Source organism: Hemitrygon akajei, chromosome 5, assembly GCF_048418815.1.
Source record: "Hemitrygon akajei chromosome 5, sHemAka1.3, whole genome shotgun sequence".
Taxonomy (NCBI): Eukaryota; Metazoa; Chordata; class Chondrichthyes; order Myliobatiformes; family Dasyatidae; genus Hemitrygon; species Hemitrygon akajei.
The window spans coordinates 149,053,979-149,070,659 of record NC_133128.1 but is presented as its reverse complement, the minus strand read 5'-3'; the positions used below and the strand labels follow the sequence as shown (position 1 = coordinate 149,070,659).

Here is a 16,681-nt window from a genome sequence, read left to right as displayed (position 1 = left end):
CGGATGAAGGCACTGTCTACTAGAGTAAATAGGCATTCAAGATTAAGCAGAAGGGGAAATATGTCAGAAGCAATGGAAGGAAGGTGGGGATTGTCAAATGAGATGTGATTGAGGTGGTGAAAACGGGGATTGGAAGAGTCAGAAATAATCATGTAAGTCTGAGGGAGGGATGAAATTAGCAACAAAATTGATTGAATTTTCCAGTCCAGGTTGAAAGCTAAGAAAGAACAGCATTAAAATTGCCAGTATGCCAGTTAAAGAGATGAACTGAACTGGAAGACCTATTAAACTGGAAGGTAAAATATTCCATACAGTCTATCTATAAAGCTGGGATCAATATAGGTTCCCTAAGTGGCACATGTCATTTGTAGGAAGCGAGTTGTTTCTTTGGATATATTCTTCAGTAGGAATCACCCATCACCCGCCAGCTCTTGTTTTAACCCTCTTCCTACTCTATCATTCTGGCTTCTCCCTATTTATTTCCAGTCAAATCAAATCAAGTTTAATTGTCTTTCAAACTATCCATGGATACAGCCGAACGAGACAGTGTTCCTCTGGGGTCAAGTTGCCAAAACATACATGTGTATTCAAGTTAACAAGAAAGGGGGGGAAAAGAACAAAGTCACATAAGAAAGCACATTTTTAATCCAAGTCCTGCAAATTGATGGTTCCCGGCAGGCCAGCCTGTATTTCCACCGATCCAATACTGGTGGGTAGCACTGACAGGAGAGGCCACCTTTAACCGAGCCAAGAGGCCATGCTACAACGCAAGCCCAAGGACTGAGGTCTAGTCCTTGCCACAACCAAGGCAACGAGCCACCCCCCCCCCCCCCAGTTCCAATGGGTCTTGGCTGGAAATGTCAACTTTTTACTATTTTCCATAGATGCTTCCTGACCTGCTGAGTTAGTCTAATATTTTGTGTGTGGCCTTGCCTATGCATTTCATTGTTGAATCTCATAAAACTGGCTGCCATTTTTGTCTCAAAGTCAAGTCAATGAATTTGAAAGATTGTTACTACATGAAACAGTTTGTGAAGTTACTTTGAGGAAACACAGAATGCTATTTAAACTCAAAATCACCTCTTCTTTTTCCTCTTCCTTATTTTCAAAGTAAAATTGACTAACGGAAATCAGATCTTGTTTTAACTTCTAAAAGGTATTATTTCGATTTAATTACAAGTATACTTCCATGTTATGAATTGCTTTATTTCAATATCTCGAATATTTTGTGCATGATAATCAGTTTCTCCTGTATTGAGCATCTGATATGATGTGTCAAGGATAAAAGCTATAAATGTGCTTCTATCTTCAAATACGAAGTTATTCTCACTTTTTTCAAGTTGAAGAGCACTGTATAAATTAGTAATATGCTATAATTCAATTTTTTGCAGTGCTATCCCCTGATATGAATATTCCAATAACGGATACTTCATGCATTATCTTTTCTCTTTCAGAGCCCAAGCAATTGCCATTGGCCAGGCATTATTAGATGGGCGATGGCTTGACTGTGTAACTCATCATGATCAGCTTTTCCGAGATGAATATGCCTTGTATAAACCTTTACAAGTATGTGAATAGGACACTCAAATTGTTTGTTTCTGTTTACACAAAGTAGTTCTTTTTAAAATTATTTGCAGTAAGACACCAAAATTATCTGCAAGATCTGTTACAATCTTGCTTGCATTAAATTTTTCATGTTTTTTTTTATTCCACCTTGCTGTGGTAATCATCCCTCTTGGTCCACAGTGGTCTAAAAAGGGAGGGTGAACAGCTGGAAGTTGTGGTGCACATTGATACCAGCAACATAAGTAGGAACAGGGCCTCCCAATCTTTTTTGATGCTATAGACCAATGCCATTAAGCAAGGAGTCCATGGACCCCAGGTTGGGACCCCTGCATGTAGGGTAACACTCAGTGGTGTAGAGCAAGTCATCACTCACCCTCAAAGGTGCATATACTCCACAAGATAGTGGTTTGCTCTAAGAAAAATTCTCTGCATTGAAGCTGAAAAAAGGGAAAGGCCAGTAGCTCTATGGCCTGCAAAAAAAAGTGTCTCAATCTTCTGGTTTACTGTTCAAGGTTCATGTGGCCAAGTCATCTCAGACCAATTTATGGAGATTATCCCTGATCACCATCAGGAAGAACCTGTCTTGAAGGTCCTTCACTCTATTTGCTATACTGTTCTTGGTGCTTTCTGCCATCCCAATGGCAGATTTCCTTTTAAACTGGAATATGAGAAGCGAATCAGAAGTGAAACAGATTTGGTGAGATAGAAGTCTCACCTCACTCCATAAACGCAAAAACATAGCCTTATCTCAGTAGAACACAGTTTTTGCTCCTTACTGTTCTGCTAATATACAATTGATTATGTCAGGTTTCAAAATCCACAACATGTAAAATAATGCCACACAACATGGAGAGTTTGCGTTCCACTTTCACCACTGATCTTGAATATTTGTGGACTTCCTCACTTTATCTGGTGCCAGAATCAAATTTATTTAGCTGTCAAGTAGTGCTTAGACACTGGAATACTAAAGCACAGTACAGGCCCTTCGGCCCTCGATGTTGTGCCGACCCATATATCCTTAAGAAAAAGTACTAAACCCACACTACCCCATAACCCTCTGTTTTTCTTTCATCCATGTGCCTGTCCAATTAGAGTAATATCATTAAACCAGTGGCCAAGGCAAGAAAGGCTTGCGATAGAATGTCACTGGCTAACTTGCTTATTTTTTTTCCCTACTTGATATGGTTAAATCATTTAATTAATGCTAATTATCTCTCCAGTGCATTGAGAAGACTATGCTCAGAGGAGCAGAATTAGATCATTTGGCCCATTGAGTCTGCTGCACCATTCCATCATGGCTGATTTATCATCCCTCTCCACTCCACTCCCCTGCCATCTCCCTGTAACTTTTGACAACCTGACTAACCAAGAACCTGTCAACTTCTGCTTTAAATATACCCAGTGACTTGGCCACTCCAGCCCTCTGTGGCAACAAATTCTAGATTCACTGCCCTCTGGCTAAAGAAATGCCTCATCACTGTTCTGAATGAACATCCCTCTATTCTGAGGTTATGCCCTCTAGTCTGAAACTCATCCACTAAAGGAAACATCCTCTCTACATCTAGGCCTTTCAATATTCACCCCTCCCCCAACCCCCATTCTTCTAAACTCCAGCAAGTCCAGCCCAGAACCATCAAATGCTCCTCATACTTCAACTCTTTCACTCCTGGAATCATTCTTGTGAGCATCCTCTGGACAATCTTCAATACCAGTACATATTTTCTTAGATAAGGGGCCCAAAACTGCTCACAATACTCCAAGTGCAATCTGAAAAATGCATTATAAAGCCTCAGCATTACATCCGTGCATTTATATTCGTCCTCTTGAAATGAACGTTAACATTGCACTTACCTCTATTTAGAAAACAATCCATGCTTTATTTCTTCTACCAAAGTCATGACAATACATTTCCGTACACTATATTCCATCTGTCACCTCTTCGCCCATTCTTCTAATCAAAGTACTTCTGCCGACTCCCTGCTTCCTCCACACTACCTGCCCCTCCACCTATCTTTGTCTCTTCATCAAACATGGCCACAAAGTCATCAGTTTTGTCATTCATATTATTGACATAAAATGGAAAAAGCAGTCCAAAAATGACCTCTGCAAACACTTCTAGTCTCCAGCAGCCAACCAGAAAAGGTTCCCTTTATTCCCACCCTCCTACCAGTCAGCCAAATTTCTGGAAAATAACATGGCTAGCATCTTGTTAAACAGCCTCATGTGCGCACCTTGTCAAAGGCCTTCTGAAAATCCAAATGCACAACATTCACTGACTCTCCTTTGTCTATCCTGCCTTTCCTCAAAAATTCCAAGTGATTTGTCAGGCAAAATTTCCCCTGAAGGAAACCATGCTGACTTTGGCCTATTTGATCCTGTGCTTCCAAGTACCCTGGAACCTCATTCTTAACAATGGACTTCAAAATCTTCCCAACCACTGAAATCATGCTAACTAGCCTTCAATTTCCTTTCTTCTGCCTTCATCCCTTCTTAAAGAGTGGAGTAACATTTGCAACATTCCAGTCCTCCAGAATCATTCCTGAATCAGGTGATTCTTGAAAGATCACTACTAATATCTCCATAATCTCCCCAGCTACCTCCTTCAGAACCCCGGAATGTAGTCCTTCTGGTTCAGGTGACCTATCTACCTCCAGATCCTTTAGCTTTCCAAGCATTTTCTCCTTAGTAAAAGCAACTACACTTTTCTCTGCCCCCTGAAACTCTTGTATTTTAGGTACACTGTCAGTGTCTGCTACAGCGAAGACTGACGTAAAATACTTACTAAGTTCATCGGTCATTTCTTTGTCCCTGATTAATACCACTCTAGCGTCATTTTCCAGCAGTCCGATATCCACTCTCACCTCTCTTTTACAGTCAACTGTATGAATCTGAAGAAATGTTTGGTATCCTTATTTATATTACTGGCCAACTTAACTTCATATTTCATCTTTTCTTTCCATATGGCTTTCAAGTTGTGTTCTGTCTACTTTTAAGTTTTCTAATCCTCTTACTTCCCACTAATTTTTGCTGTATTACATGCTCTCTCTTTTGCTTTATGTTGCCTTTGACTTCAGCCAAAGTTACGTCATCATCCCTTTAGAATACTACTTCCACTTCGAGATGTAGCTGTACTGCATCTTCTGATTTGATCCCAGAAGCTCCAGCTGCCATTATCCCTGCTAGTCTCCCCTTCCAACTTTGAAACAACTCCTCTCTCATGCCTTGCTCCACTGTAATACTGATGCATCTGACTTTAGCTTCTCCTTGTCAAACTGCAGGGTGAATTCTATCATACTATGATCACAGCTTCCTAAGGGTTCTTTTACCTTAAGCTCCCTAATCAAATCTGATACACACACCCAGACCAGTATTGCCCTTCCCTTAGTGGGTTCAACCACAAGCTGCTCGAAAAAGCCATCTGGTAGACATCCTACAAATTCCCTCTATTTGGATCCAGCACCAACTTAATTTTCCCAATCTCCTTGCACATTGAAATCCCACATCACATTGCCCTTATTGCATGCCTTTTCTACTTCCCATTGAAATTTATATCCCACATCCTGGCAACAGCTTCGGGGCCTGTACCTAATTCTCATCAGGGTCTTTTTACACTTGTAGTTTAATTCTACCCACAAGGATGCTACATCTTCCAATCCTGGGTCACCTCCTTCCAAGGATTTGATGTCATTTTTTTTTGGCACCAACAGAGCTATCCCACCCTCTTTGCCTACGTGACCATCCTTTCCAGACAATGTGTATTCTTGGATGTTAAACTCCCGACCATGATCTTCCTTTAGCCACAATTCAGTTATGCCCACAACATTTTATCTTCCAATCTCTAACTGCAGTACAAGATCTTACCCATCTTATTCCATATACTGCGTACATTCAAATTTAGCACTTTCAGTCCTGCTTTCATCACCCCTTCAATTTTACCTCCATGATACACCAACTCATCTCACTCTCTGTAATTTTGGTCTATCATCTGCCCATCCTCCCTCATAGTCTCACTACAGATTGCATTAAATTGTATACCAGCTGCCTATCCTCAGTCCTATCCCTCTAATTCCCATCTATCTTCTGCCAAAATCAGTTTAAACCCTCCCCAACAGCCCTAGCAAACCTGCTGCAAGGATACTGGGTCCTCAGGTTTAGGTGTAACCTGTCTTTTTTGCACAGGCCATATCTTCCCCAGAAGTGACCCCAAAGTTTCACAAATCTGAAACCTTAAACCACACCCCTCTGGCAACAGTTCCTTAGTCACACATTCATTTGCCAAGTCAGCCCATTCTTAGCCTCACTAGCATGCGGTACAGGCAGCAAAGCAATGTCCCCTTGGATCCCATGCCTCCTTACTTTCTCAATAAGCCTTGCATGAGGTACCTTATCAAATGCCTTGCTGAAATCCATATACACTACATCTACTGCTCTTCCTTCATTAATGTGTTTAGTCACAGCCTCAAAAAATTCAATCAGGCTCGTAAGGCATGACTTGTCCTTGACAAAGCCATGCTGACTGTTCCTAATCACATTATACCTCTCCAAATTTTCATAAATCCTGTCTCTCAGGATCTTCTCCATCAACTTACCAACCACTGAAGTAAGACTCACTGGTCTATAATTTCCTGGGCTATCTCTGCTCCCTTTCTTGAATAAAGAAACAACATCCACAACCCTCCAATCCTCCAGAACCTCTCCCGTCCCCATTGATGATTCAAAGATCATCACCAGAGACTCAGCAATCTCCTCTCTTGCCTACCACAGTAGCCTGGGGTACATCTCATCCGGTCCTGGCGACTTATCCAACTTGATGCTTTCCAAAAGCTGCAGCACATCCTCTTTCTTAATATCTACATTCTCAAGCTTTTCAGTCTGCACTGCAATCACCAAGATCCTTTTCCATAGTGAATACTGAAGCAAAGTATTCATTAAGTACCCCTGCTGTTTCCTCCGGTTCCATACACACTTTCCCACTGTCACACTTGATAGGTCTTATTCTTTCATGTCTTATCCTCTTGTTCTTCACATACTTGTAGAATGCCTTGGGGTTTTCCTTAATCCTGCCCACCAAGGCCTTCTCATGGCCCCTGCTGGCTCTCCGAATTTCCTTTTTAAGCTTCTTCCTGTTAGCCTTAGAATCTTCTAGATCCTAACATTACCCAACTCTCTGAACCTTTTGTAAGCTTTTCTTCTTGACTAGATTTATTACAGCCTTTGTACACCACGGGTCCTGTACCCTACCATAACTTCCCTGTCTTATTGGAACGTACCTATGCAGAGCTCCACACAGATATCCCCTGGAATATATGCCACATTTCTTCCGTACTTTTCCCTGAGAATATCTGTTCCCAATTTAAGCTTCCAATTTCCTGTCTGATAGTCTCATAATACCCCTTACTCCAATTAAATACTTTTCTAACTTGTCTGTTCCTATCTCCCTCCAATGCTGTTGAAAAGGAGATAGAATTGTGATCACTATCCCCAAAATGTTTTCACACTGTGAGATTTGACACCTGAGCAGGTTCTCTTCCCAATACCAAATCAATTACAGTCTCTCCTCTTGTAGGCTTATCTACATATTGTGTCAAGAAACCTTCCTGAACACACCTAACAAACTCCACCCTATCTAAACCCCTTGGTCTAGGGAGATGCCAGTTGATATTTGGAAAATTAAAACCTCCCATCACAACAACTCTGTTATTATTACACCTTTCCTGGATCTGTTTCCCTATCTGCTCCTCGATATCCCTGTTACTATTGGGCGGCCTATAAAAAAACACCCAGTAGAGTTATTGACCCCTTCCTGTTCCAAACCTCCACCCACAGAGACTCCATAGACAATCCCTCCATGATGTCCACCTTTTCTGCTACTGTGACACTATCTCTGATCAACAGTGCCACGCTCCCACCTCTTTTATCTCCCTCCCTGTCCTTTCTGAAAAGTTTTAAACCCGGCACTTGAAGTAACCATTCCTGTCCTTGAGCCATCCAAGTCTCTGTAATGGCCACCACATCATAGCTCCAAGTACTGATCCACGCTCTAAGCTCATTCACTTTTTTCACAGTACTCCTTGCATTAAAATAGACTCATCTCAACCTGTCCATCAGAGTGCGTCCTTTCTCTATCACCTGCCCATCCTCCCTCACACACTGTCTACAAGCTTTCTCTATTTGTGAGCTAACCTCCTCTTCCCCAGTCTCTTCAGTTCGGTTCCCATCCCCCCAACAATTCTAATTTAAACTCTTCCCAGTAGCCTTAGCAAACTTCTCCACCAGGATATTGGTCCCCCTGGGATTCAAGTGCATCCCGTCCTTTTTGTACAGGTCACATCTGCCCCAAAAGAGGTCCCAATGATCCAGAAATCTGAATTCCTGCCCACTGCTCCAATCCCTTAGCCACGCATTTATCCTCCAACTCATTGTATTCCTATACTCACTGTTGCATGGCACAGGCAGTAATCCCAAAATTACTACCTTTGCGGACCTGCTTCTCAACTTCCTTCCTAACTCCCTGTAGTCTGTTTTCAGGACCTCTTATTTGGGCCCCTTATTGTAGAAGGAATATGCTGAAATTAGAGAAGGTTCAAAGGAGGTTCAAGAAAATGTTTCCAAGATTGAATGGTTTGTAAAATGAAGTGCGCCTGATGGTTCCAGGGCTGAATTTGCTAGAATTCAGAAGAATGAGGTGTGACCTCATTAAAACCTATCGAATAGTGAATGACCTTGATGGAGTGGATGTGGAGAAGATATTTCCTATGGTGGGAGAGTCTAAGACCAGAGGACACAGCCTCAGGATAGAGGGGTGTCCTTTTAGAACAGAAATGAGCAGGAATTTCTTTAGCCAAGAGTGGTGAATCTTCTGTGGAATTCTTTGCCACAGGCAGCTCTGGAGGACAGGTCTTTATGTGTATTTAAGGCAGAAGTTGATAAATTCTTGATTGGTCAGGGCATGAAGGGATATGAGGAGAAGATAGGAGATTGGGTCTGAGAGGAAAATTGGATCAGCCATGATGAAATGGTGGAACAGAGTCGATGGGCCAAATGGTCTAACTCTGCCTTTAGATCTTATTGTCTTATTTTAGGAAGAATATTGAACTTTTGGAGAGGTTGCAGAAGAGGTTTACCAGGTTGTTGCCTGAATTGAAAGACGTGCTTTAACAGGAGGCTGGGCAACCTTGGGTTCCTTTCTCTTGAGCAGTGGTGGCTGAGGGGAGGTTTATAAGATCATGACTAACATAGATATAAGGTCAGGAGTAATGTAGATACAAGATCATGAGTAACATAGATAGTGTAGATTAGCAGTATCTTTTTCCAAGGGTGAAGTGTCTAATACCAGAAGGCATGCGTTTACGATGAGTGGAGGTAATTTCAAAGGGGATGTGAGGGACAATTTTGTTTTTTATACAACGAGTGGTTGATGCCTGGAATGCGCTGCCTGGGTCAGTGGCAGAGGCAAAAACATTAGAGACTTTTAAGAGATGTTTAGATAGGCATATGAATATGATGAAAATGGAAGGAATTAACCTCATGTACGCAGAAGAGGATAGTTTAGTTAGCTGCTTGATCACAAATTTAATTGCCTTGGCACAACGTTGTGGGCCAAAGAGACTGTTCCTGTGTTGTACTGTTCTATTTTCTAGATGCATCACAGCACCCACCCATCCAATATTAACCCTCTTGCAGTCTCTCCACACAGGGCAATGGGTGATTCATTGCTGGTTTCATGCCCAATACCTGCAATGGCAAAGCAATAATGACCTCTCATTGCACTGATTCTAGTAACACACATCTGACTGTATTTTTTCAACAAGGCTGATGTCCCCTGACGGTGACATTAAGATCTTGAGACAAACTTCATGAAGGTAAATTCTGTGGAGAAAAAAATTGGTTAGAGGAGATAGCATATGAAGACTGGCCCTTCAGGGAAACTCTGAGCCTTCACCACCACTTCTGGGACCTCTTTTCACCTTCCACATATGTGCTCAGGGGTTCAACTATTACAATTGCATAGAATTAGGAAATCCCCAGGGAAGCAATTATAGGTCTCAGTGCGTGAATTTTCACCGCTCTTGCTGAAGTCTTATGGTGCAGCATGAAAGTACCCAAGCTTCAAATCAGATTGAACAAATTGTATGTCCAAGGTATCCTTTTTATTTAACTTGTTAAATGGTTTACAGTATGAGTTTTTTTTTGAAGAATTACAAATAGAAATAGGGTATAAACTTTCTGGCATTTTCATAACATTTACTAAGTCGTATTTAATTTCAAAGTTCTTGAGGTATTAAACAATAAGCAAGCTTGAAAAGTGGAAGTGATGTTTAAGGAAGTTAATTAAATATTGGGAACTATTTATATCTTAATATTGTTCATGACGGAAGCATTAGATTATGTTCTAACTTGTGTTAAAGTTTCCTTATATTTAATAGACATTTACTGTATAACCTGTGTTTCAAAATAGCAGAATCTACCTTCAAATAGATGATGATTTCATTTCCAGATAATTTTAACTGTTTTAAAAATAATGTGTGTATTTCAGAGTACTGAGTTTTCTGAGACACCATCACCAGACAGTGAATCAGTAAATTCAGTGGAAGGCAATTCTGAACCATCATGGTTTAAAGACATTAAGTTCGACGACAGTGATACTGAACAGATGCAGGATGATGGAGAAGAAATCATGCAAAGTAAGTTGCACTTTTTACAGTGTAGTTAATGAGGTTGCTTTATGTTGAATAACATGAGTGAGTGAGGAAAGTATCCTTTGATAGTACGTATTTGGATGTTTGTGCTGCCCTTACGAAGAACATTTATTTTGAAGTGGAAAACAGTTAAATTAATGTGTGTAACAATTTTTGTGCTTGTGTGTACTCAAAAGGAGTGAAGAGAAGCCCCTTTCTCATGTTCTTGCCATGAACTGCAGGTTAGATAAAAATGCTCAGTGTACACTCTGCCACCGGTTTAAACATATTAATGAGCTGTTGAAAATATAGAAAATTGCACAGATTAGTTGTCACTCTTTCTGTGTTATTCCATATGTTGCAACAGATTTGCATCAAATCGTATGAATTTCTTGTGTCTTCTTGGCAGCCTGCAATCTTGAAGACAGATCATATTAAGGAATTTAAGTAGTTTAATTGGATCTTTGTTCAAAGTAAATTTTATTATCAAAGTACATATATGTCACCATATACAACCCTCAGAATAACACAATTAGATTTGGATCCACTGACGAGGCAGTTTTAGAATTAATGAGATAGACTGCCTGCTTTGTGTTCCAATGGTGTCAATAGGATAAATAATCAGGTTTTGGAGAAGAGAAAAACTGAAATAAGTGATGTTTTACCTCAAATGATTTGAGAAAAGTTAAGAAGCAATCTGCTATTAAATCTTTATGACCTATCAGCTAATTTCAACACAATGGTTTCTGTTGAGTAATGCAAAATTTTAATCTAATCTGTAACCGTAGGAAGATACTAACAATGAGTCATTGTTGTAGAGGAAACAGAACAGTGAAATAAGAATGGCAGTGTGCAGTGGTGGGGATAGATAGAATCCAGTTGAGTGTTATTTTGTAGAGATAGTCTAAGGGTAGGGTACCCAGTTCTCTAGATTTTGTGTTTTCATTGCAGTCTTTATGGGATAAAGAGGAATCTATAGACCTTCACCATCTTGGTTGCAAAAGGTATGTGCTATAGTGGGAGGGAGGGTGGGAGAGACAGGACACCAAAAAATATTAAGAATAATTTTCTAAGAACATAAATATGTAACTCAATAGAGCCTTTTGTTGAAAGTATGTTTGAAGTAATGTTAGTATCAATTGAGCATTCCCTATTGGGATTACATTTACAATTTGTAAATGATCCATTTCGTAGATGATTTAAAAATTTGTCGTTTGACACACGAGTAGGAAAAAGTTACAATAAAATTCCAGTGTAAGGTTTTGTGCTTGTACTATATGTATACATTTGCTATCCACAATTTTAAATTTGGTGAATAGTATTTGCTTTACTTTTAGTGTGTTCATGTATTGTCTACTTTCCAGCTACCTCTTGTGTAATTGTGTCACATCAACAAGTTTCCCCCATTCTTTGTGACAGTTAAGTGTATTCCATGCATCAAAATATGGAGTTAAAAGTCAGTAATTACCATGATTTGCACGCTTGGACGGGTCTGTTTTCAACGCAGCCAAGAGGTTAATCAGTCCTTTTTGCAAATATTACTTTTATCTAGGCAAGTTATACAATGTATTATGTTATTAACTATCTGGTTTTGCTACTTGAACATTTTTTCTAACTAATAATAGGTTGATCTGTTTATAGAATACATTCTTGTGTAACAAAATGTGTTTAGGTTCTAACTACATTTGTTAGTCATAGCTGTAAGACTTTCCATCACTAATTGTATAGAGATCCTGGGATGCATAGTAAGTATTTATGTAAATGGCACATTATTACCACATTTAATTTCTAAGCTGTCCTTTTTCTGCTTCTTCCCCCTCAAATACCATTTTGGATATGTCAAATTTTTTTTATTCTGCAAGGTTACTTGGTCATGAAAATAGCTTCTTCGTTAAGGAGTTATCATATATTTCTGTAGTGTGGAGGAACTAGGTAAACAATAATAGCTGTACATTATATAGTATATCTCATAGACTGTATAGTACATAAAGGGGGGAAAAGAGCTGGGAAGCTAATAAAGCACAAGAACATTGTTGTGACCATTGATGTTTTTAACTCATGTCATTTATGTGATAAACTGAAGTCTAACAAGGGCATTATGTGCCAACATTAGTGAGACTTTTCTATTCCTATTTAACGATATATATCTTCTCCTGTCTGGTGCATAATTGCTCCCATTCTAGTTAGCTGTATGGTGTCAACCAATTGTCCAAGTATAAGCTAACTAATAAGCAGAATCTGTGTTAATTTGGTAAAATACCATGGTGTGAAACAATCTTGGATTGTTACCATATGTCTTGAGCAAACTAAGGTTTTAAAATTTGCTTTTAATTTATTTAGAAGCAATACTTTTGGTTCTGCTAGAATTAACTTTGCTCTTCAATTAGCTGTGCTGAAACCTCACAGTGACTGTGACTAAGTTTCATTGGGTCGTGACAAACTGATTCAAAATTGAGTATCAAGTGGCTTAGAGATAATTTTTCAAAGAGGTGAATACAAGCCATGACATGGGTTGGTACACAGTTTACATGTCGATGGCTATTTAGGTGTTTTGCTTAAATTTCCACGAACGCAGTCATCATAATTTTTTACAGGCTTTTCCAGCCCTAGCAAGCGTACATCAGTAAGCAGCTTTCAGTCAGTCGTGGACAGTGACTCTGCAGCTTCTATCAGCCTAAATATGGAAATGGACAATGTCAACTTTCATATCAAGAAACATTCCAAGTACCCATATGTCCCAACACATCCAGCAGATCAGAAAGGTATGGAAGGGTAAAAAAAAAACACAATGAAAGAGTCAGTGATAGGAGTAAAGTTTAGTTCTTTAGTCCAAAGCTTTGGATAAAGCAAATCCCAAGATAAAAGTATAATTAACTTAAAAACAATGTAATTGTACCTCTTAGTGAGCATAAAGTTTTAAACCCTAGATTTTACCTGGAGAAAATTGTCTTTCTTAAACCAAAAAGGAATTCATTTTATTGAATGACTACACAGTGCCTGAGTACTGGGCTGTATTTGCACCTTGGCTTGCCAGTAAAACAGCCTGATTATTTTTGCCCTATTCTACTATTCCCTCTTCAGCTTCATCCACTCTAATTTACATATATATAAAAAAATGAGTGTTGTCAAACTTTTTCCCTGTATTTTTGCATGGTAATGTAATTCTTCTACCTGCTTTGTAGCTAATCTTGGCTTTGCAACTGATTTTACAGATGCCACAGATTTGTTGTCTTGCTATTCTGTTTGCCTGCAATATTATATTTTATTAACATTCATATTAATTTTTTATCTTTCCAAAATATAGTATATCACTTGTTGTCACTATGCTGAATGTTGTCCATGTGCTGTATTTGTATCACAGCTTCTTTAAGCTAATGCATATGCTTCTGCAAGATGCCATTATTTGCTAAGTGCCATATAACCATTTAATTTGAAGTGTTTATTTTTATCTTAAGCTTGGTTTAAACTGGTCCATGTATGTCTTGTGCTTGTTGGTGGATAACCTATTCATGCATTCCTTCATTCTGAAATTTACATTCAGCTAAGATTAAATATTCTAGTTTTTATTACTTTTTAAAATAAATAAAATCTCAGAAATGGCATGCACAAGCTTTGCTTTTGTATTCAGGACTTTATTATTGTAGAACAAAAAGATGTTGATTTTGGTTTCCTGTACAATTTTGAAAGCGTGTTTCTGGTCTACTGTGAATTACAGTTTGTACATCGGCATGATTTTCCAGGTTACTAAAGACAATTTACCCTTTTTGTTTGTCAGAATTCCTTGTATCTGAAGATGGAGTACAACAAATCATCGGTATTAGTGATGCTTTTATTAAAGGCAAGTAAAACATGATTTTCTGAAACTTATGACAATATGAATGACCAAATTTGTTTGTGTATTGCATTAGGCCAAAAACTATAACCAAAAATGAAATATTGTTGTTTGTTTGTACTAGAGTTCAATCTTAATTGTTTAAGCCAATCACAGGAATTATACACTTCATCACCAAACAAACTATATAAGAAAAAGGATAGAATCAATGAAAGACCACAACCAACAGGATGGTCAAACAACCAACATGCAAAAGACAACAAACTGCAAATGCAAAAAGACAGAAATAAAAAGGAATAATAATAAATAAATATTCAGAACATGAGATGAAGACTCCTTGAAAGTGAGTTCAGTGGTTGTGGGAACAGTTCAGTGATGGGGTGACTGAAGCTGACTGAAGTTATCCCCTTGGGTTTAATAGCTTGATGGTTGAGGGGTGAAAACTGTTCCTGAACCTGGTGGTGTGGGTCGTGATGTTCCTGTACCACCTCCTTGATGGCAATAGGGAGAAGAGAGCATGGCCTGGATGGTGGTGATCCCCAATGAAAGAATATTTTACATCAGTATTTACCAAGGAAAAGGATGTAGAGGATAGGGAGATCAGTACTGACTGTATTGATATGCTAGGTCATTTCAAGCTAAAAATAAGGCGATTGTGTTGGGTTTTTTAAAGAACATTTAAGGTGAGTAAGTTCCCATAGCCTGATGGGAATATAGACCTGATTATTGAGAGAGGCAAGAGAAGAGATTGCTGAGGCCTTAACCAATATCTGTGTCCTCTCTAACCACAAGTGAGTCCTGGAGGACAGGTGTGTACCTAATGTTGTTGCATTATTCATGAAGGGAACCAGGGATAATCCTGGAAACTATAGAACAAAGGGTTTCACATCAGTGGTAGGAAAGATACTGGAGATAACTGTTAAGGATAGGATTTATGAGCATTTGGAAAACTATGACCTAATTAATACAGTTTTCTGCTGAGTATGTCATGTCTTACTAAGACTGAGTTTTTTGACACAGTAACGAAAGTGATTGATGAAGGTAGAGCGGTGGATATTGACTACATGGATTGCATGGATTTTAGTAAGCTGTTTGACAAGGTCCCTGATGGAAGATTGATCCAAAAGATTACAATACATGGGATCCATGCGAATTAGCCACTTGGGTTCAGAACTGACTTGCCCATTGAAGACAGAGTCAAAGGGATTTATTCTAGCTGGGGGTCTGTCACTAGAGGTGTTCCACAGGGATCTGAATTGGGACCTCTGCTGTTTGTCATATATACAAGTGACCTGGATGAAAATGTTGACAGATGGGTTAGTAAGTTTGCAGATGATACGAAGATTGGTGTGGAGAGGTCCCGATTGTGTAGATGACTGTCAAAGAGTACAACGGGATATAGATTGGTTGAAGATATGGGTGGAGAAATGGCAGATGGAGTTTATCACTGCCAAATGTGAAGAGTTCCACTGTGATAGTCCAAATACAAAGAGGCAGTGCAAGATCTTTAACAGTGTTGATGAGTAGAAGGATCTTGAGGTCCATATTCATAATTCCCTAGAAGTGGCTCCAGAGGTTAATGGAGTGGTTAAGAAGGTATATGGCATGTTTGCCTTTATTAGCTGAGGCATTGAATTCAAAAGTCAGGAAGTTATGTTACTGCTTTATAAAACTCTAGTTAGGTTGCATCTTGAGTATTGCGTAAAGATCTGGTTGCCCCTTTATAGGGAAGAGTTTGAGTCTTTGGTGAGTGTGCTAAAGAGGTTTACCAGAATGTTGCCTGGATTAGAAGGCAGGTGCTATGAGAGCTTGGACAAACTTGAGTTGTTTTCTCTAGAGCGGTGGAAGCTGAGAGGAGATCTAAAAGGGGTTTATAGGATTTTGCTAGGCATAGATAGAGTAGATAAACAATATCTTTTCCCGGGGTTGTAATGTCTAACACCAGAGGGCAGGCATTTAAGGTGAGAGGGTGGTAATTTGAAAGGAAATGTGAAGGGCATGTATTTTTTTAGAGTTTACTGGGTGGTTGGAATTTGCTGCCTGGGGTGATGGTAGAAGCAGAAGCATTAGAGACTCTTTAGAGATGTTTAGATGGGCACATGAATGTGAGGAAAATGATACGACGTGACCATTGTGTTGGCAGAAGAGAGTAGTTTAGTTAATCAAGAAGCTTATTGTCCTGGTAAACACTACCATTAAGCATTTGAATTAATTTTATCACAGATATTTTAAGCATTCCCCTCCCACTTTCTGTCCCACTGAAATCTAACATGTATAACTCTCAAGAGACTGCTGATATTGGAATCTGGAGCAACACATAATGTGCTAAAGGAACTCAGGCTACGTCCACACTACGCCAGATAAATCCATAACAGAAGCTTTTTCTCTTTGTTTTTACCCTCCGTCCACATTAAAACGGCGTTTTCGTCTCCCGAAACCAGAGCTTTTCAGAAACGCTTTCCAGGGTGGGTATTTTTGAAAATGCTGCTCGGGTGGATCAGTGTGGACGGGGTAACTGGAGACTTCTGAAAACGCTGTCAGACGGCAGCGCGCCATTTCATTGTTTTCTTGAACGCAACCTAACAATTTCAGAACAGACGGCAAC

The 16,681-nt window shown here is 39.4% G+C and overlaps 1 protein-coding gene across 3 annotated transcripts in view; it reads left to right on the top strand.

The window, feature by feature from the left end:
• pikfyve (phosphoinositide kinase, FYVE finger containing) overlaps window positions 1-16,681 on the top strand; it is a 99,737-nt gene that overhangs the window by 44,070 nt on the left and 38,986 nt on the right. For 2 of the 3 annotated variants that reach the window (XM_073046828.1, XM_073046829.1), the window contains exons 10-13: window positions 1,455-1,566; window positions 10,103-10,250; window positions 12,839-13,006; window positions 14,020-14,082. In XM_073046828.1, the coding sequence (XP_072902929.1) occupies window positions 1,455-1,566; window positions 10,103-10,250; window positions 12,839-13,006; window positions 14,020-14,082 (491 nt within the window). The remainder of the gene's footprint in view (window positions 1-1,454; window positions 1,567-10,102; window positions 10,251-12,838; window positions 13,007-14,019; window positions 14,083-16,681) is intronic. The other variant, XM_073046830.1, reaches the window with a different exon arrangement.